The sequence below is a fragment of the Notechis scutatus genome, chromosome 10, assembly GCF_049901735.1.
Source record: "Notechis scutatus isolate UNSWTSFEM ecotype Mainland chromosome 10, rNotScu1.2, whole genome shotgun sequence".
Lineage (NCBI taxonomy): Eukaryota > Metazoa > Chordata > Lepidosauria > Squamata > Elapidae > Notechis > Notechis scutatus.
Window position 1 is genome coordinate 7,043,224 of NC_142018.1, and position 22,296 is coordinate 7,065,519.

The 22,296-nt window shown below is 37.8% G+C and overlaps 1 protein-coding gene across 3 annotated transcripts in view; it reads left to right on the forward strand.

Annotated features, from left to right (window-relative positions):
* Window positions 1–22,296, forward strand: part of LOC113416623 (phosphatidylinositol-binding clathrin assembly protein-like) — a 38,075-nt gene that overhangs the window by 9,327 nt on the left and 6,452 nt on the right. The window contains exons 2-16 of one of the 3 annotated variants that reach the window (XM_026674640.2): window positions 1,914–2,056; window positions 3,141–3,216; window positions 5,562–5,664; window positions 6,066–6,159; window positions 6,270–6,381; window positions 7,568–7,674; window positions 8,149–8,190; window positions 12,730–12,815; window positions 14,053–14,176; window positions 15,072–15,208; window positions 16,534–16,637; window positions 18,254–18,400; window positions 18,822–18,932; window positions 20,641–20,757; window positions 20,857–20,887. In XM_026674640.2, the coding sequence (XP_026530425.1) occupies window positions 1,914–2,056; window positions 3,141–3,216; window positions 5,562–5,664; window positions 6,066–6,159; window positions 6,270–6,381; window positions 7,568–7,674; window positions 8,149–8,190; window positions 12,730–12,815; window positions 14,053–14,176; window positions 15,072–15,208; window positions 16,534–16,637; window positions 18,254–18,400; window positions 18,822–18,932; window positions 20,641–20,757; window positions 20,857–20,887 (1,534 nt within the window). Of the gene's footprint in view, window positions 1–1,913; window positions 2,057–3,140; window positions 3,217–5,561; window positions 5,665–6,065; window positions 6,160–6,269; window positions 6,382–7,567; window positions 7,675–8,148; window positions 8,191–12,729; window positions 12,816–14,052; window positions 14,177–15,071; window positions 15,209–16,533; window positions 16,638–18,253; window positions 18,401–18,821; window positions 18,933–20,640; window positions 20,758–20,856; window positions 20,892–22,296 lie in introns of those variants that run through there. The other 2 variants (XM_087972044.1, XM_026674642.2) reach the window with 2 other exon arrangements.

Below are 22,296 nucleotides of genomic sequence, written 5' to 3' on the forward strand. Positions count from 1 at the left end.
AGATGGGAGATTTTCTAATGTTATTCATGCCTGCTCAGGTTCCAGTAAAAATGCTAACTGGATCTTAACTTGACTGCAGGACTTGGAACACCAGTACTATTAAACATTTGCTCTGCTGTCACATTGCCTGTCTGTTTGTTCTCTATATGCTACTAGGAAAAAATCTTAGCTGTAAATCTTACGGCCAATCTTCTTCTAAATTCATTTTCTGTTCATGTTTCTCAGCTGGTTTATCATACTATATGCTCTCTCTCCTCATCCTTGTCTTTCATTTAAGAAGTAACGTAATTATTCTTATTTTTGCTATAAAACAGTTTGTTAGGCCAATTTTACATTATTCCAAGGTAAGATCTTTATAAACTAACAAATATTTATAAAGGAATAGTTTTTTAAAAAAAAATATATAATGCTATAATTTGTTTGAATTTAAAGTGGCTGATTTTTCTGCAACAAGCTGATGTTTACGTGTGAAATGATTGTAGACAATCCAGCACTATTTGTATTTTCTCACTGCTTGTATAACCAGTGAAGCTTGGGGCTGTGCTATTTCTCTGCACATGTCTTTCAAACCTGCCCAATTGCTTCTCATCATATTTTTCTTTATTTTTTTTAGTACATTCAGAATGTTAGTGAATAATAATCCAAGAGTCTTGAAGTACTGGAAGAGACTCCAGTCTCTGTCCCGCCCTCCAGTTTTGGCCAGATACATTATTTTAGACTTTTGTCTACGTGTCAGTAACGATATACTCTATTTCTAATCCTGTCAGGTTCTGATTTGGTAAAGCTTTTCTTTTAGATGTATACATCAGTTCCTGTTTGTAAAGGATGGATAGAAGTATCTGCTTGATTCAGCAAGTGTCATTTTTATCAGATAACCAAAATGACGCTGGAAAAGTTGCTTGATACTAAAGATGTGGAATCATAATGAAACATTTAGAAAGTGTTTAATGTAATTTCACATACATTAACTTTCTCCACTTAATGTGTGAAAGGTAAAGAATACAGGTAGTCCTTGTTTAGCTATCACAATCGGGAGAGGCAATTCGATTGTTAAGCAAAGCAGTCACTAAGTGAAACTACAACTGCCTTTGATGTTGCTTCAGCTTTCCTTTGCTTTACAGACCTGGAAAGGTCATAACTACGAGGAATGATCTTACAGTTATTTTTCCACACTGTTGTAACTGCTGAATGAGGACTACTTGTAGTTGGGAATATGAGAGTGAAGTTTAGAATTCCAGAATACTTTTGAACATATTGTTAGGAATAACATTGGTTACCTAACTTAGTTTGGGTAAAATAATATATATAAACTATGTTAGTGAGTTTAAGTGTGTGTATCACTTTAACTGTAAAACATGTATTTTGGGTGCGGTTGTAAAATCACCATAAGAGGGAGCAAGAGAGCTCACTGTTTGCTGGCTTTTACTGGATTGCTGACAATGATGGATTGATGGTGATAACTGCGTGTTTTCCCTGCTATTGCTGAGAGAAGAAAAGAGGTTTGATTTTCTTCATATCTCTAACTGCAAAAGAGATATATTACTGGACTGAATATTTGTAAGTTTACTGACCTCTTTTTCGACACTGGACTTTGCAACTGATTAATCCCCAGATGGACTGAACTAGTATATGATATATGGACTGTTTGACTATGCTATAACTCTGACTGGAATAAAAACTATTTAACTGGCACAGTGTATCTCTTTTACTGAGTGTAAGCTACAACAACGTTTATCTCACATATCTGCCTGCCTGCCTGACTACCGTGCACATTCTGCTAGGGTGTATATCCCTAACACATATCCTCTTTTTGAGTTTTATATCAATATGAAAAATCACCTTGTGGTGAGACTGGCGACAAGCAAATTTGATAAATAAATATTTATTAAAACATCTTGTTTCTTGAATTTCAGATTTAATTCAATGCACAAATGAGATGAATGTGAATATTCCACAGTTAGCAGATACGCTTTTTGAGAGGACGGCAAACAGTAGCTGGGTAGTAGTATTCAAAGCTCTAATTACAACGCACCACCTCATGATGTATGGAAATGAGGTAAGAAAGCAGCATTTTGCGGTATGGAGTTTCATTTCAAAATGGGAGGGGTTTGAGAATAAGTGCCTGGTGAATTTCTGAAGGACAAGTATGGCAGAGACATCAAGAACCTCATAAGTAGCTCCTTATTAGAAAGCAAATACTGGCATATAAAGTTGCTTTATTAGTTTCTTCTTCTTCCACTCTTACCATGCAAAAATATCTCCCCTTGATTTGAAAAACAGAGTGTTATTTGCTTTACAGGAGACTAGTTTTTACAGGATTGAGACCATCCTGCCCAGATAAATATGGTAGATTTTCCTGTAAGGATTTATAGTGTTATGAAGGAAGTCATGAAGTCATGAACGAAGCTAATAGAATGGAAACTAAAGCTATAATAAAGCCCCATATCTTACAATTAAAAGAATCCCAAAGGACAATGAGATAATAACTTGTTAGTTGTATCACCTTGCAGTGATTAAAGCATTAAGAGTAGAATGTCTTTGCCTTCTTCTAGCTCTATTTTCCTATTATGTATAGATGTAAATCTTCCTTAGTTGTCATGAGAATAATCTCAGAATAGTATGTATGTCTTCTTTATAACCATGATATATGAGATGCATGCAGAATGAGCAATGTGCAGTTCAATTTTGCTTTAAATGGTAATTTATGTCTGTTTTTCACAATCTTTGCAGCATCCCCATGATCATGTGATCAAAATTCAGATGCTTGGCAACTGGTTCATAGTTACGACCGTTGCAGTGTCCTGGGGTTATGTGATCACTTTTTTTGCAACCTTCTGACTGGCAAAGTCAATGGGAAAGCCAGATTCACTTAACAAAGAGGTTATTAACTTATCAACTGCAGTGATTCACTTAACAACTGTGGCAAGAAATGTTGTAAAATGGGGCAAAACTCACTTAACAAATTCTCACTTCACAACATAAATTTTGGGCTCAGTTGTGGTCGTAACTTGAGGATTATCTTTATTTCATGTGTCACCTATGCACTTGCTTAGAAATTAGCAATATAAAATATTTCTATAGAAAGATAATCTGCAGAAAGATAATAAAGATAATCTGAATTCTGATTCATTTGTTCACAGCGCTTTATTCAATACTTGGCATCTCGAAATACATTATTTAATCTCAACAACTATCTGGATAAAAGTGCCATGCAGGGTAAGGATTCTTTTTCTTTTAAAAATAAGTTTGAATTTATATATTCTATATTTAAATTGAATCATATTTGATTTGCCTATTATGTTTCTTTATCTTGGTGAGATTTTTGTTATTGATAATGAAAACAGTGATTCCTCAGATGATTGGGGCTTAAAAGTGAGCATTGAATTTGCAATGGTCAAATCTTCTAACTGTCAAACTCCTGGCCCACGGGCTGGATGCGTCATGTGCTGCCCACGCTCACGCCTGGTTTAGCAAAGGGGGGGGGAGAATCCCCATACATCACGTGACACTGCCATGACAACATGAGTTTGACACCCTTGTTCTAACTTGAGGAAAGGAATTTTTTAGGTCCAGGCACAGCATCCTTCCATCATAGAATACCTTTATTGTCATTGCATTCTACAAATATAATGAATACAATCATTGCTATTACCTCTCACATATGCCAACATTCTCCTTGGGAAATTGAGACAATTCAACATCTTTTTACTGTAGCTTTTACAAGGATCTTCAAAAGGACATGATAATCCCTCTTTTACTACTTAAGGGCACCTGGGGAACAGACAATTTTTATGCTTACTTTTTACTTTGCAGTTTCAATCTGTGAAACCACCTATGCACTAGATAAAATTTATTATAGTAGCAGTTCAATTGAGGCAACAATTAACATGAAGCATGTCTTTTGCTTTTTAGCTGATGGATTTTATTTGTATATTGCTGATCTCTATAAATAAAGAATTTGTTTTGAATTGTAAGCAACTTGTCAGAGTGTCAGTTACTAAAATACCAGCTTATTGATGATTTACAAGCTGAATGAGGACATAAATTGTTCTTAAAAAAAACTCCTCGAAGGGTTGTTGGCTTTTGTTTAACGAGGTAATACTGCCATTCATAGAGACTACATCAATTAGCTAGTACCAAGAGGTTTACAAGCTTGAAGCAGTTGGAAGATGGATATTTCAAGGAATTGGAATTAATTTGGATCCCAGTACATCCAGAAGAATTGTTATAAGAAGGCTTTGGAGGGAATCTGAATATGGCTCTGTGAAAGGGGAACGGATGACCATGAAACAGACAAACAGATAAGTTTCTTGGAACCTCTATAGATAAAGAGAGGACAGAAGAACTCCCACACGTGCTCTGAATGGCTACTTCTTGTCAGGAGATTATAGGACAATAGTTTCCTGTGAGTGTTAGCCATCATGCTTGCAACTGCAATGGAGATTTTGAAAGGACACTCAGCAAAGCTCAATTTCTAATCAATTTCAGAAATTGCTTATTAGCTACTTCTGAACTATTACAGATCTTTACAATGTCTACCTTTAATTCTGAACGAAAGAACATTTTAATTGGAAGCTTAAGAATTTAAAGAATCTGAAAGAAATAGCAAAAAAACTAAATAAGATTTTGATCTTTAAAAGTTATGAACCGACTAAGAGAACAGATAAATTTGGAATATTGAAATTTTTATAACAATATTTTAGAATTAATTATGAAGAATACACTTTCTGGAAAACAGATCCAGTTTTGGTTTTTGCAAGATTAACATAAAGAATTTCATGATTTCAACAACTGTACACTAGAACAAACTAAAGATTTGGGCTATAGGAAAGACACATAGGTTTTCAAGATAGTGGAAAACATAATAAAATTGAAATACTGAAGGAGACTTTTGAAGAATGAAAAGGTGAAGAGAACAATGTAGGAAAGGATGTTTCACTTGAGCTACAAAAGAAATTTGTTCAGGTTTTAAAATTTAAAAGGGAAGTGCAAATGAAAAAACGAGAGCGACTTGAATATTGGATTTACAGAAGAGGCTTCTTAAAGATTTGAAGTACTCTGTGTAGTGGGACAAAGAAGAAATTTAGAGAAATCAAATTCTATGACAATATTTGAATGAACTAAAGATAAAACTGTTAGAAGTGAAAGGAATTAATATAAAGTTGGTTTATTTGATTAAGGTTAAAATACAATATTTTGTTACTCGTGGCTATCTTTTATGAACTTTGTGCTTACACCAGGATTAAAAAGATGGTGCTTTATATATTTGTTTATAGTTAAGATATAGGATGAAGAAATAAATGTAACTTTAGAAAGGATGGAAGAGTTAAGTTTGTTTATACTTGTGATGAAGTTGTAACACAAGTTTTTAATGTTTCTTTTTCTTTATTCTGATATCTATTTTCCTTGCACTTTTTATTGCTAATTGCTCTCTTTTTGCATTGTATTGTGTTATATCTGGCTATTATAGTAAAAAAAATCTGAATTATTTTTAACACAGAGGAAAACTTATAAGAATGTAAAAATAAAAAATGTCTAACTGAACATTTCTTTATTTTTAGGCTATGATATGTCTACATTCATCAGACGATATAGCAGATACTTGAATGAAAAAGCACTTTCTTATAGACTTGTAGCAGTTGATTTCACCAAAATGAAAAGAGGGTAAGAGTCATTTAGATTATCATGCTGTTGTATTTGGAGGTCAGATATTGAGTGGAACCAGCTTAAAAGAAATACTGTACATAGAGAAAACAAAGATCCAAATTGCTACATCAATTTAAAGTATTTACAATACTGTTTTCAGTTAACCTTTTCTGCATTGTGAATATAGGTATAACATTAATAGGAAATGTTCTTTAAAGAGATTCAATAATGTGATTTGAAAATTGAAAAAAAAAACTTTTCCTTGCCTATTTGTCTACTTGATTTCAGAAGTCATACTCGTGTACATATGCAGAAAGGAGCAGTTTTAGTAGACTCTGACACATAGGGTGCAATCTTGTTGCGCTGCCCGCATTATTCTGATAAACATTTCCAATATATTTTCCATTATGTCTTTAAAGGATTGATGGTGTGATGAGGACAATGAATACTGAAAAACTTTTGAAAACCCTGCCAATTATTCAGAATCAGTTGGATGCACTTCTTGATTTTGATGTAAGCCTAGGAATTGCTCTTTACTGCTATAAAACTTATCCAAGGGAATGAGGGAATGTTTTTATTCCCTCATGTTTTAAGTCTTTTCATTTCCCCCATTTTCTGTGCAGGCAAACCCAAATGAACTAACCAATGGAGTAATCAATGCTGCCTTCATGCTCCTCTTTAAAGATTCCATTAGGCTTTTTGCAGCCTATAACGAGGGGATCATTAACCTACTAGGTATGTGAAATAAAAATAATTTAAAATGGAGACGTGTAAATATACGTATGTGGTTTTCTAAACATTTTCCATCACTCCTTTATATTCTATTTTGTTTCTTCATATTCAATTTGTTTCTCACACACACCCTTGGCCAACACATCAATATTTTGTTCCATAACACTTCAGCAGTTTAACTAGTTCTCAGGGAACACACACTTCACTTACCAAAATCAACAGCTACAGAAGTTTCTAGAGTTGCAATTTGTATTGTTTGTTATTTCCTGGTATTAAATCAATCTGAATTTGGGAAGTGGGAGAGGAGATAAATGGACAAAAGTGTAAACAACATGGTAAAGCAAACCATGTGTGAACCAACTAATTATGTTCAATGAAATTAAGACTGAAATTATGCACACTACATTAAGCTCTGATGGTTTGGAGGAGATAGAAACTTGATTCTTGGTATATCAATGCAGACCAGCTTCTTAAAATATTCTGAATGTAGATATAACTTCTTGGGACCATTCTAATCTTCGTAGTAATGATAAAATTGTGAAAATTTGCATTCTTCTATAACTATGAAAAAGACTGTGTGTGGCTCAGAAGATGCTGAAGAGTTTGTAAAATTCTCATTAAACATCACTAAAGACTCCTTGGGAATAAATTGATTGATATTTCCTTTCGTTGTCTAAGATTTATAATAAAGTTAAAAAATGGAAAGTAGAATAATAGAATTCAATTGTGGATGAGAATTCTATTCTAAATCTCACCCACAATTGAATTTAGGATCCATCTGCTGTTTTTTTTAATAACTTCATTGAATTCCACAGGTTAGAAATGTTTTTTAAGAATTTTAATACATATCTCAAAGAAGTTTATCACCTTGCATAATTAATGTTGTAGTAGCCTTCCTGTAATCTCCCGGAGTTAAAGCCAAAGCTTTGTAATAATATTAATTTGTGGTCTGACAGAGATAAAAGCCTTTTCTAACCTTTTCATTTCCAGGCATTTTTTATTTGTCCTCAATAATATAATGTGAGAGCTTATAACACCATAGTGAAAAAAAAATGGCAGATTCTTATGTGTTAATCAAGCTCTTGGTTAGGATGTATTCTATTTTCTCAGCCTATTAAACCCCTAATAAAATATGTATGTTTGGAGCCCTTTTATTTACAATATCTTTTCTTTGAATTTTATACTTTAGAAAAATATTTTGATATGAAGAAGAACCAGTGCAAAGAAGGTCTGGATATTTACAAAAAGTTTTTAGCCAGAATGACCAAACTATCAGAATTCCTCAAAGTGGCAGAGGTAAATAAATCCAGTCACATCAGCAATATTTCATTTAGCTTTTCTGTACTGGTACAGTAATAAGTGCATGATTGTAGTTCTTGCCTCATAATTTCCTGCAAATGTAGGTTTTATGTGGTTGTTGAATGTAAATGTCAGTTAAACCATTTCCATTTTAAAGGGATATTTTGATCGTCTGATTTCTATTAATTGTAATTAAGAGATGTCTGTGCTGAGGTACTTATTGAAGTTGTTTTTCCAAGTGGTGTCAAAAATTCTCACAAGCTATTTTTGCTCTTTCCGGTATTTGAAATGGATCAACACTTAATATTAAAATTTATGGTGGAAGCGGCATTTAGAATTGTACCAGTTCAGAAAGCAGTCCGTGTCCTCCCTGGTCCCTTAGCTTTATGTAGACATTCAGGTCCACAGTTCTTTCTTTTCATTGCCACTGCATGTAGTAATGTACATTTTTTCCCTTTTTTGTGAACCCAGCAAGTTGGAATTGATCAGGGTGACATTCCAGATCTTACTCAGGTCAGTGTACATTTCATATTAATTTAATCCCAGCCCTTTGTGCATTTGTGCTTTTAACAGTGAGTGCTCCATTCTGTACATTCTGAGAATTCATTTTCTTCCATATATGTTATATATGGAAATAAGTGTCATTTTTTTCTGTAATCTGTGTGTGTTTGATCAGTAACAAGCTGTTTTTAAGTATTTTCATGAGCTCTCTGTAGATATTGTTACTAAACATTACAACCAGACTGTTTTGCTGAAATCCATACAGTGCCAGAGAGAAGAACTTTATTAAAATACAGCCATCTTCTCCAATTTCATCAGCTTGAGGACAGTGCCTTAACAAAGAGAGAAGGTTGTAGTTCAAGGGTTAAGCCATACAGTGGAGTTGCAGAGATTCATAGCTTCAGTTATCTCTTTGAAGAAGTGCTCATGGGAAGTGGTTCTATGTGAAATTCTTGATAACTGATGTTGAATGAACCATGTAACGTTAGTCTATATCAGTGGTGGCTAACCTTTTTGGGCTCCTGTGCCAAAAATTGCGAGCACGCCAGCATGCCCGTACTCACATGCCAGCACCCAGAATGCAATGCACACACCCCTTCCCCACGCCCCCTGCGCATGCCTGCGTAATCCCCACCCCCTTACCTGCACTGTGCCACACAGCTGATTTTTCGGCCTCCCAGAGGCTTGGAAAAAGCCTCTGCAATGCTTCTCAGGCCGAATTAGGGGCCTGTTTTGTCACTTCCGGTATTACAGGAAGTGACGAAATGGGCCTATAATTCATCCTGAGAAGCCTTGCAGAGGCTTTTTCCAAGCCTCTGGGAGGCCGAAAAAGGCCTCAAACCAATCGGAAAAATAATCAGTTGTGAAGCGCGGGCATGCGCAGTGAGGTAAGTTTGCCTGCGGCTCATGTGCCAGCACAAATGGCTTTGCATGCCACTTATGGCACGTGTGCCATAGGTTCGCCATCACGGGGTCTATATGTTACGATGTCTTCCAAGTAAAGGATAGATTTAAGATTTCCTAATGTTCATTCTGTGTTGTTATTGATATTAATACATAGGGCTGAATAAACTTCTTGGATGAGAAGTGAAACATTTTCAAGGAATATCCCACGAAAGTCCAGTTACCTTTTGAAAGCATCCTTGGGATGGTTCTACTATTAATGTTCCAGTATTGGGACCTGTTTTAGTTTGGCTGAGAGAGAACATGCTTAAAATGAACCCCGACAAGACATAGTGGCTATGGGAGAGTGGGTGTTCAAATGTCAGAGATTCTCCATCTTTGGTTCTGAATAGGGTATCACTTTCCAGCCAAGACAGGTGCACAATTTGGGAGTCCTCATGGACTCAAAATTCCTGTTCAATGAGCACATGGTAGTTAAAGCCAGAAGAGCTGTTGCACCAATTCATCTGGTGTAGCAATTGTGCCCTTTTTGGACTGCAAGTCCCTTGTCACAGTCACTCGTCTTCCGCTCTGGTCTCGTGTGGCTACCCTTGAAGACCACTCAGAAGCTACAAATGGTCCAGAATGGAGCAGCACCAGCCATTGTGGAAGCACCTTGGTATGCCCATGCAATACACCTGCTATGAAAGCTGCAGTAGTTATCATTGAGCTTCTGAGTTTAGTTCAAAGTGCTGATTATCACCTATAACATCATTTGTGGCATAGGGGATCTGGATATCTCAGGCAACCTCCCTTCCACCAGTTCTGTCAACTCCAAAGTGTCTGAGAAAGTGAATTAGTTTCATGTCTCATCTGTTAAGTAACCTTATCTGATGTACGAAGCCCCAACTTCTCTGCTACAGTGTCAACTGCTGGAGTAATATCCACCAGACAGTGGCACTGTCCTGACCCTGCAAGACTTTAAACAAGAGTTTCAAGTTGCCAAGGTTGGGAAACCCTGTTTTAAATAGTCTCTGAAAAGCACAACCCCCCTCCTCAATTTTAGCATAGGTAGGATGTACCTATCTGGTATACAGGGTTTGTTGCATTTGAGCATGCCTGTTCTCTCCATTATACTTAGGTTTATTTTTGGTTTTAGGTGTTGTATCTGTTTTTATAAATCTGTACAATGCCCAGAGTCAGTGTTGAGTTGGGTAGACTTATAAATCTAAGTGACTAAAAGTATAATAACAACTTTATCTTTTCTTGGAGAAAATATTAAGATTCAGTGCCCCAATTATCCTGTTTTCAAGATAGTATTAAGTGGACGAGACAGGATCTTAACTTTACATTTGGGAGGGCATTTTCTTTCATTGTGCTAATACAGGGCTAAACAGATGAGCCGACCGTATAAGAGGCAGCATTAGATGCTTCTGTGAAAGATTGTACAGAATTAGCACAACAGAGTGATTCTATAGACCGGGGATTTCCAAACTTGGCACCTTTAAGACTTGTGGACTTCAACTCTCATGCTGGCTAGGGAATTCTGGGAGTTGAAGTCCACATGTTTTAAAGTTGCCTAGTTTGGAGACCCCTGCTATAAACAGTGTAAGAAAATTCCTCCTAGCCAGGTTGTAACTTTGATCATTCAGATGCAGTAGTTACACAGTTCCATCAAATGCTTCCATAGATTCCTATCATGTGAGTCCATCTGTCACTATGCTGACAAAGCGCTTTAGTTTTTTTCTGCCTCTTTGCCTGTGCCATCCACCCCATCTTACCCCTCTTCCTTCCTATTTGCACAGTTGCTATTTAGCTCTTTTTTTATATAACTTTGCTGTCCAGTTTATCCAAGAATCATTTGGCCTGCATTATCTGCAGATCGCCATGTCAGCAATTTGGTCCTTTTTATCTGTGTTAAACACTGGGAGAGGGAAGTCGTGTCTCTAGATGGCTCCTTTCCGAAAATGTTTGCTAGCACAATATTCAGGGAAAGCTGAGACTTTAAAAACTACAATACTCATCTCCCCAGCTACCATCAGTTTGTGATGTGTGGAGTTTAACATGATAGAGAAAGGAAACAGATGTAGTTAACAGCTTAATAGAGCCCTGTTTTGAATTATGGATTAAGCAAAATGTGCTAAGGAAAATAAAAATATTTGCTTTGGGCACACTTCATTGGATAAATGCCTTTAGATTGCTTTGAAATATATAGAAATAAGGTAAATACAAAATAGAATAGATTCTTTATCCAATACTCTGTGTTTGAAACTCACACAGCCTCAAGATTTAGATTTACATTCATTCTCCCATAGCATCCTGCTCTGCATTTACAATTTGTAATTGATCTTTCTCCTGTCTCTTAATTCTTAAATTGTTGCCTGATAGGTGTAACTGGGATTTCTTTCAGGCCAGACCATTTTTCAAAGAGGAAAAACACTTGCAGGAAGTGACACTAAATTACTGAAAAATAGCACCTTTGCATTCTATTCCAGGTGTTCTAATAAAGGAAGCAGACCGTAGGATCAAATAGTGTGAACGCTCAACCCAGACTAGCATCCCCTGAAAAGAGGACGTAACCATAATACTTACTTTGGCCAGGGACCCCCGTTAAAACCAGTTCTTTCTATAACTATATAGCAAGGGAAGTTCAGCAACAGAAAAGATTGATACAAGTAGCCTTTGACCACAATGGAGCCCAACACTTCTGTCGTTAAGTGAAACGTATGTTAAGTGAGTTTTGCCTCATTTTACAACCTTTTCTGGCCACCGTTGTTAATTGAATCACTCCAATTGTTAAGTTAGTAACCCAGTTGTTAAGTGAATCTGTTTTCCTCATTGACTTTGCTTGTCAGAAGATCATAAAAAGCGACCACAGGACCTTGGGGACACAGCAACAGTTATAAATATGAATCAGTTGCCTGGCATCTGAATTTTGATCATGTGACCATGGGGCAAAGGTGGTAATTGTGAAAATTGGCATGTCACTTTTTTCAGTACCATTGTAACATTGGACAGTTGCTAAATGAACTGTTATAAGTCAAGGACTACGTGTATGGTATTTGGGAACTCCAGTTTTCTCCACCAAAAGCCTGGACACCCTCTTGCCTGGACCAGCATTTCTCAACTGTGGCAACTTGGCTGGAGAATTCTGGGAGTTAAAGTCCACCCATTTTCATATTGCCAAGGTTGAGAAAAGTTGATCTAGAAGGCAACATAAAAGTATCAAGACTTCCCTAGACTGAGAAGAATAGTCTACAAGAATCTTATGAGTTTAACACCTTGCTGATCTGGCTAAAAGTGGTGTGGGAAAACCCCTGGTATCTTGGAAAGCTGCTGCCATTCATAATAAATATTTTTTTGCTAGATGATCTATAGCCTGACCTACGGTCTATTATAGCTTCTGTGTTCTTAGTAATTATTTGCATCCTGTTATACAGAAGACCATGTTTGGATTATTTTCTCTCTGTCATGTGTAAGCAAGAGGAACAGCTAAAAATTGGGAGTATATACTATAAATGGAGGTTCTCATCCCATTAGTCTATTCTTTATAAGCATCTTGCCGTGATGTCTTAGCGTAGAATTTAACTCTCTACTATTGAGAACAGAAAGTGCAAGTTAAAAACGATGAATTTTAGAATCCAATATATATGAGATTTTTAACTTTAGGCTCCCAGCAGTCTGCTTGAAGCCCTGGAGCAGCATCTGGCTTCTTTGGAAGGAAAGAAGACCAAAGAAGTTTCAGCTGCCAGCAGGTAATTGCCCAAAGCTTGCAATTGGTTGCTACTTGTCGTCTTGGATCATTGGCCAATAGCACTTGCCTATCTCTTCTCTGGACCTGTGTTTTCTTACTTAAGCCAAATCTCTGAAGTTTCCTTCGTTGTGAGGACAGCTGGCAGATTAATTCTAGTCCCGCCTGTCCTTCAGGGAATAGATTACACTAATACAGTGGGTTAAAATAAAAGTTTTGATAACCAAGTGCTGGCAATTAAAATGCACAGAAACTTACTGAACAGTTTGTAGAGATTCTCAGTCATCCTGGTCATGGTTGCCCCAAAGTGCTTTTTCAGCTGTCTGCAAGGAGTATAAATCCTTCCATTCCCCACCATGCTGTCAGAGCTGAAGAAGCTTCTTGGATGAGAAGCGAAATGTCTTTAAAAGAAAAAACAAGTCCAGTTGCCTCCTGAAAAAGCACCTTTGGGACTATTGTACAGTTCTTACCATAATGGCAAAATTGTGGTGCTATTGCTTGATATTAAAGGAGGGAAAGGAGCACGAGGATGTCCATTTCTTCAGAATTCCCACTTGTATAAAGACAGTCCTCAACTTATGACTACAGTTGGGCCCATTGCTAAGTAAGGGGTTACCGGTAATTGAATCAGCCCTTACTTTGATAACCTTTTTTTGCCATGGTTGTTAAGCAAATCATTGCTGTTGTTAAGTGAATTGCATACTCATTAAGCCAATCCGGCTTCCTACATTGACTGCGCTTGTCAGAAGTTGCAAATGGAGAGTATGGAGATCCTGGGATGTTGCAACTGTTGTAAATAAATACATGCCAGTTGTCAAGGATCGTAATTTTGATCATAAGATGATGAGTATGGTGCAGTGGTTTTAAGTGTGAGGATTGGTCATAAGTCACTTTTTTCAGTGCCATTTTAATTTCAGTCCCTAGAGGAATCGTTGTAAGTCAAAGATTACCTCTAAATATTTCCATTTCAGATTATTTATTCATGTAACTCAGGTAGTCATCCCACCTTGGCGATCTCTGCCCATATTTGCAGATACTCTTAAAACACCTTTATTTCATTAGTTAAGTATGTGAAGGATTGCAGTCTGAATGCCTATCTACTACTTTTTTTTCTCATTGATTTGAGAATGTTTAATTGTATAACAAGAGGTTCGTTCTCTTCTGGTTCTTCTCTAGGCTGTTTGTTTAGGCTCAGAGCTGCTAAATGCCTTTGTGTCTGTGTGTTTTTCTCTAAAATTCAGAGCAAGTACTCTCTCCAGTGCTGTTTCCACCCTGGCTAACACAGGAATGTCCTTCAGTAAAATGGATGAAAGAGAGAAACAGCAGGCTCTGGAGGAAGAGCAAGCTAGACTGCAGGCTCTGAAGGTATTAAGTCCTGAATTGGTAGACATAATAGCCAGTAGCATTTAGACTTATATTATGCTGCCCCATAACGCTTTGCAGCATTTTCTGGGTGGTTTAAAAGGTGAGCATATTCCCCTAAGAATCTGGGTCCATATTTACTGACCTCAGAAGGCTGGAAGGCTGAGTCAACCTTGAGTCCCATCTGGATCAAACTCCAGGCTGTGAGCAGAGTTAGCCTCCAATATTGCACTTCAACCTTTGTGCCACCAGAGCTAAGTATCTCTGACATGTAGAAGCTGCTTTTGTTGCTGTTGCCACTTATTAAATTTACATGCTACCCATCTCTGAGCGCAATAGCAATCTCTCCTACATCCCTAAGAAAAGCTTCCTTAATTTTAGCCCATTAGATCAAGCTTCGCCGAGAAAAGGACCCCTTTCTTGCTTTTGCCATTTTGTCTGAATGGAAACACCGCCCCCCCCCAAAAAAAGTAAATTAACATTTAGAAGAGTTACTGCAGTCATTTATCACGTACTGTCATCTTAATCTCAGTTTGTCATACAATATGCCTTAACACAGCTTCAATTCACAAGTCAAGCAAAGCTAAACACACATTTGGGTTCCATTGAGTTCAATGAGGGTAGAGTCCCATAAATGCTTGACTCTTTTTCCATTGCAAAGGTTTGTCTAGGTCATCAGCTTGTAAAAATCATATAAATCATGTAAAAATTCCACTGCTTTCTGTGGAAAAAGTTGAGCAATCTGTTTTTGTATTTTGCCAGATAGTCCTGTCACATGACAGGAATATGGGTTAATTTCCGCAAGATAATGAAGTTTCACTTCTGGTGCATTCAGCCTTTTTTGTGTGAGAAAGCTAATGCAGCATCTATTGTCATCTCTTTTTTTTCTTTTTTGTAGGAACAACGATTGAGGGAGATTTCTGTCGTTTCCAATTCTACTTCTACTTCTGCTTCTCCAAGCACTTTATCAGGAAAGAGCGTGAACACCAATCCTGCCGTTGACCTCTTTGCAGCCCCCGCCCCAACTACCAATAGGTAGGCATGGGCTTGTATTTCAGTCACGGAAAAACTACCAAAAAATTAATAGGACGGTGAACATTCATGATCTGCTTGTTTATTTTGTTTTGCATTGGAAAATTTACCCAACCTGGTCTGGGGATTTCTGGGGGCTGAGATGGGGAGGAGTCAGTCAGGGAACACGTGGTTGCAGTCAGGACAGGCCATGAAGGATAGGGTGAGAGGCTGAGAGCCAGGGTCCCTACTTCCAGCTCTCAGTCTTCATCTCCAGGGCACCAGAATGTCAAATCTCTGGAACCCTGGGGTTTCCAGTGTGGCTGTGAAGTATTAGATCTCTGTTAATGAGTGAGATTGACTTCATTCTTGATTAGTTGTGAGTGAGGGGAGACTTGGCTTGCATCACTCAAACCTGTGTGTGGGAGAACGGGGATGTCCTCCATTGTGGGTTTTGGGTTCTGCATCAGATGCAGTCATAGGTGGCAGCATCTGCTGGCATCCATGAGATTCTGCTGGCATCCATGAGATTCTGCTGGCGTCTAGAAGGGCTGCTCCTTTAGATAAAGAGCTGTGAGACCCTGTTTATGTGGCTGGGCCTGAAGGATCCGTTGCTTGTGTTCTGCTCCCTCTGTCGCTCAGCAACACTCCATTTCATCCCCTCTCAGGGGTGGAACTGTGCTTGTGCTGTTTCAATCTGCTTTCCTTCTGCGTGGAGGTCTGAAGCTATGCAGGAGTTAATGACGCCATGACAGTCATGGACCTGATTCATCTTACAGTTGCACATTAGATTTCTCCCTTTTTCCTCTTTCGGATATCTTGGACAAGATACAACATGACCTGAAAATGTGGGTGGGGCGGGGAGGACTGACCTTCACTCCTGTCATGGACAGATTTCTGTGAAGATTTACGAGTGAACCCCTCTCTGCAGTATTAAATCTACCTATCCCAAGCGCCTAAAGGATCTTAGAGGATTTTCAGAAGGTGCTTGGGCAGTTCAAACAAGACGTTGGCTCCAGACTTTCTTCATTTTTTCAGGACACTTTGAATAAAGGGGGGGGGGGCTTTTTGTTGCCAGCTTTGCTAAGAAAAAGAGAGACAGATAAAGTTATTCTTGATACTCAAAATGAATCAACAATGGTGTTGAAATGGAATAGATTCTTCCTCAGATTTAAATCTTGTATTGCAGTAAATAAAGTCAAATATTCTGTTGTGGAGCTTAAGATGCTTGTTAGGTTTCTCATTCAGTTTCCACTGTTCTGGAAGATTGAAGTTTCAACTTCAGCTCCGTCAGATGCACAGATAATAAATACGATTTTTCTTGAAACTTTTCTTCTTGAAACTTTCAGCATGCCCAACCTTTCTACCGATCTCTTCGATCTTCAACCTGCATTTGTTCCTACGGTACAAAGTACTCCAGCTATAGCAACGTCAGCAAGCAGTGCCTGGGGAGGTAGGTGGCTTTTGTGGCTAAAGAGAAGAGTGATGTTACTCGGAATTCTTTCCTCTGTCAATTTACCTTGAACACCTGAGCACACAACTAAGCCTCTGTTGCCATGCAAATCAGGTATCTCTTCCACTAGCAGCTGCAGCAGAGAAGTAATAGCTAATGATCTGGAAGAGAGCTGCTTCTGCACAGACTATATATCAAATTAACATTGCTGTCTTTCTTGCTTGAACTTTTTACACACACTGGCTATTTTGTGATATTGTTACTTCCTTCTGGGTGGTTTGATTTCAACATGAGCTTGAGTGAATTGAAGAGACTTAAGTATGTTCTTCAGAATTTGAAGTGTAATTGGATCTAATTGAGAGAAGGGGTTTTAGTCAAAGATTTCTGTTGATATTTCATTTTAATTAAATAGGGCTAAAAAGAGTTCATGTATCTATTACTATGTACTGCACATTGCCATTTCTCAGTTGCCTATGCAAATTCAAGTGGTATTCTGCCAGAAAAGTTGAATTTCAGATTGCCAGTCTGAATTGGTTAAAGTGTAAAGTGCAGATAGATTTTTCAACCCCCTCCTTTCTCTCCTTGGCATCACACATTCTGTGGCAACTTTTGGACTACTTTTACACAACAGACTAAGCCATAATATAATTGCTTGACTTAGTGCAATGTATGAACCTAGCCATTGTGATACGTAAACCATGTTTTCCGGCTTAGAATAACATGTGAATGAACCCCTGGTGTCCCAGATTTTCAAGAGGCTGGTGGTTAAGATGTACTTATAATTAAGTGCCGTACAGGGACACTTTCTTACTTTTTTCCTGCTACACTCCTTTTTTTTTTAAATTCAGCCCATAATTAAATCCGCTGAGGCAGCAGCAGCAGCACATTTGACTCCGATGTTTCACCCTGATTCTCCAGATACATAAAAGTAACAGTCCCAATAAAGATCCGATAGTTTCTCTACTGCGTAATTGTCCAGCTTGTGCATTCACTTTTATATGTGGATAAGACAGGATCTTCCCAATCTTCCATCGCTTAAAGCCGAGCAAGAGAATTACAACAATCGTTTTCAACCATGGCCCCATAATAAAATGATCTAACCCCTTTGTGGAAAGTGGCTGTTCAGAGTCACTTTGTAAGAGAGATGAGTGGCATAAAAATGCAGTAAATAAACAAAAATGAAATAAATACTTTAGGATGAAGTTGATGGCTCCCAAATCAACTAACTACTGTATGTTAAAAGCCTAAATGATAAATCATTTAAGAATTCTGTTGTCCATCTCTGGAGAACAACAGCAAGAAAACCGATATGAGTTGCAAACCAATTTAAGTTGGTTGAGATCAGATCTTTCTTTTTTTAAAACAAACACATTACAACTTGGCTTTTCTGTATTATCCTTTCCTAATCTGGTAGCTTCTAGATGTATTAGTTTGCAACTCCAAGAAAATCAACCAGCATGTTGGAACGAACACATCTGGAAGGCATCCGCTTGGGGAAAAATGTCTCACTTCTGTGAACTCTGCAGACTGTGACTTTGCTTTCTCTCCTGAATACTACTTTGTCTTCTGGTTTTTCTTCTTTCTCTTTCTTGTTGTCTAATGCTGTCACCTGAAAGGACATTTCTCATCCACAAATGGTTGTGTTGGGTCTCCACCCCATCTGGATGTCTTTGATATGAAACCGGTTGAAGAAGCTGTAAAAAGTACAACTCCTTTTGTGAGCTCCACCTTTGGCTCCAAACAAACAGTGGAACTATTTAGTGGTAAAGAAAATTCTCTAATTCTTTCCTACCAATAGAAATTGTAATTCTCGTTCTTATATATGTACATCAGTTGAAATTCAGTCTCTGAATATATTGCCATTTCTATTTTAATTCAATGAATAATTATGGTGATTTTCATTTGGACTACAAGTGGCATAATTCTATGAAACGTGCATGTTTTCTATTTGGCATAGTTTTATAATCATAGTAAAATACATTGGGGTTGCCTTTCATTTTCTTCTACATTCTGCACGCCCTTGCTTCAATTCATCCTTTGCAATCTGTCTGTCTGCTGAGATGAGTGCAATAGTCAAGCTCCTCCACTTTCTCCTCTGGTTTTGGGGTCCCTGTAATAGTTTTTTGTAGTTCTTTTAGGCTTCAAGACTGTTTAATTCTGTTAAATCTGACACTGTTTTGCTAGGCTACCCTCTTCATTCTGCATCACAGAAAACAACCTCTTCAACAATCAATGTGGACTTTGATGCTGTATTTGGTGGAAAATCAACTATAAATGATTTTGGAACTACAGCAGGTAAAGCTCTTATTTTTCTCATGCCTTTTTTTAAAGCTTGCCTTAGCTTTTAGCTTTATACTTCTCTAAATAAGGTAATTTATCAAAAAGCCCTGCTGGAAAAGTCATGTGCTCATCAGCAAGAGAGGAACCTGGTATCCATCCACCATTTATTGCTTAAGAGGAGAGGCGTATAATACCTAAACAATTTCTCCCTTAACTAATAATATCTCAAACTTGCATCTTGATAGGGCCTTTTGTAAAAATGAAAACACTACTTAATAGCTTACAGGACTGTTTTGGAATTTGAAAGCTGTGCTATTATACTCCTGTCGTGGCTTGTTAAGCTGAGTTGTGAATGAATCTTGTCTGCTTTCACATGGCCGTTTCATGTCGGAGAGAAAAAGTCAAGTCACTATTAGCCTTTTAAATCATGGTGTCATACCCTGCCTTTGTAAACCATAAACTAGCTTCAGACTTAACATAAAATAGTAGTTAACTTTATTTTTGTGACTTGTGCCCTTACTTGTGAAAAGAAAATATTGAATGTTCCACCATGGAAGAATGAGACAGATCATATTGAAACACTGGAAAGAGTGCAGAGAACAGCAACAAGGATGGTTAGGGACCAGAGGCTAAAACTTAGGAAGAACGGTTGCAGAAATTGGGTATGGCTAGTCTAGTGAAAAGATGTGATGACCCGGGGCGTGGCACAAAAGCAACAAAGTCACAAAAGTAGATAAAGTCCCTTTAATTCCTCCAACTTGGCCCCCAATGTCCAGTTATCATCGGCTGGAGAAAAAAACTCTCAAGAACAGCTTTTAAAGGGAAGAAATTCAGTCCAAACCCAAAGTACCCAAAAATTATAAATAAAAACCAACACAAACCACGCTGCAGCAATTAATGAGACAGGGCAGGATAAGGAATTGCAGACTTCAAAAGATAACGAAACACACACAGTTGGGAGGACGCTGGAACCCAGATAAGACTTGACAAACAAAGATAAATTCACGCTTTGCTTCCAGCAAGGTGCTGTGCACAAACGCTCTTTTAAAATCCTGTTTTCCCAGCTGCAGCTAATGAAGGGAATCAGGGCCCTTTTCTCCCCTATAACCCCCGTAACTCATGTTGCTCCCTTCTCCGTTCTTCCCTGCATGCCCTAGGATGAAGAGGGGGTGGGCCCTGGGTCTTCCTTTGAATGCCCAACTGGACAGTGCCCTTCCCCAGTTTCTTCCACAGCCACCGGAGCCACACTCCTACTCCTTATCAGCTGCTCGACCTCCCCCCTAGGAATCAGATTCCAACAGGGGCGTGACAAAAGAAGGACTAGGGGGGAGACATGATAGCAGTGTTCCAATATATGAGGGGCTACCAAAAAGATGAGGGGGTCAACATATTTCAGAAGTACCAGAAGCAGGACAAGAAGCAATGGATAGAAACTAACCAAGGAGAGCAGCAACCTGGAACTAAGGAGCAATTTTCTAACAGTGAGAACCGCCAGTGGAACCCTTTGCATTCAGAGGTTGTGGGTGCCATGTTGCTGGAGGCTTTTAAGAAGAGACTTGACAGCCACTTGTTTGAAATAGGTCTTTTGCTCGAGCAGGGGCTTGGACTGGAAGACCTCCAGGGTCCATTACAATTCTGTTCTATGTAACTTATAATTTTAGGAAGCCAAAATAGAATTGCCTGTGCATGACTTAGTTCTTAATGAACTACCCTTAATTTTCAGATGATGTATTACAACCAACAGTAGCTGCACAAAATCAGAGAGGAAATGTAATTGGGCAACAAAGTGGGAGGATTTTGGCCAATGACCTTGACTCGTCACTTGCTAATCTAGTAGGAAGTAAGTACAAAGCTTTTTTTTAAATGTAATTCCATATTTTTATATATAAAGGAATCCTCATTTTTTAAAATTAAATTATTTTGATGGATTTTCTTGCAGATCTTGGATTTGGAGGGACACCACCCAAAAAGTGAGAACACATACATATTTTTATCTTAAAATAATTGCTTGTATATTGATAAACAGTTCCTAAAATTTAAGTTGATATTTTTAATCCGGCTTTCCACAATCTGATCACTGCAGCAGAATAATTATAGGAAGTTAGCAGTTTAAGAAGATTGCTACATTATGTTGAAACAGATATTGCAACATTTCATGTTAGTAAACAGTAGTTTGTTTTTGTTTATCCAAAGTAATGCATAAGTGAATATACTCAAACATTTACAGCAACCAGTTAAAAGCATATAATCATCTGCTTGCTAGCAAGTTTCTGTTCTAGTTGCTCAAACAGATCTCATAATCCGAAAATTATCCACTTGAATTATCCGAAAATTATCCACTTGAATAGCATTGTTTGAACAGTGAAAATGAAAAGTTTGTGAATTTTGGGGGTATTCAACCAGTCCCTTTTAACCTTGAGGAAAAACAAATACATGCAAGCATTAACACAGTAAAGGCCTCAATATACTTTTCCATTCAGCAAACTTCAAACGCAGCAGAAAAATATCTGCCCATGCATGGCATATTTCTGATCATGTGCAAACTTCCATTTTATGCATGCATAAGGTATACAAAGTTCGTTAAATATGCACACTTAATGGATGTTTTCCTTTAGCAATCGCCCCCCTCTAGTCTGTTAAACGAAGGGTTTACTGTATATACGTTATACATTATGCTGTATGTACAGGTATTCAGAATGTGGTGGTGTTTTTATAAAATAACAGTTTGTACTTAAATAACAAGCTACATGTAAATGATTCATAACCATAATGGGAGAAGAAACGCACCTCCTTAAACATGTAATACATCTTCTGAGGCCTGTTCCACATAGAACTTGGCCATCAAAAAGTACCTGTCTACTGAGGAGTTCCTGCTTTTGTGAAAACTGTGGCCATGCCCATCTCCAAAATGTCCAGGTGGTTGAGCTGATTGTGAACAACAACTGGATCTCTGAAATTCATAATAAATGTTTGGCTCCCTATTTTGCCTGGCTTGCAGAAGTAAGCAGTTTGGAGGATCCATTTAGTCTTCTTTAAAACAGGGGGGGCATGTCATGTGATGAGAGCGGCTATGAAAAGAAGCCCAGGCATTAATACGGGGTTGGACAAATTTTGAGTGACCTTTGTGTTTTTTTCCTCTTGGTCCAGAGCCACAATTTGGTACACAGTGGTAGGTTAGGTTCTGGGATAAGTTAAATGATACCAAAATGCCCTCCCTCCAGCTCCTTTCCAAGCAAAATGTGTATTGAAACAAAATGACACCACTTTTTAATACCTATTTTTAGAAAATCTAAAGTTAGGTGTAGTGGTTAAGGTGCTAGCTTAGAAACCAGGAGAATGAATTCTAGTCCAATCAATTCATTAAATCTTTTTTACAGTC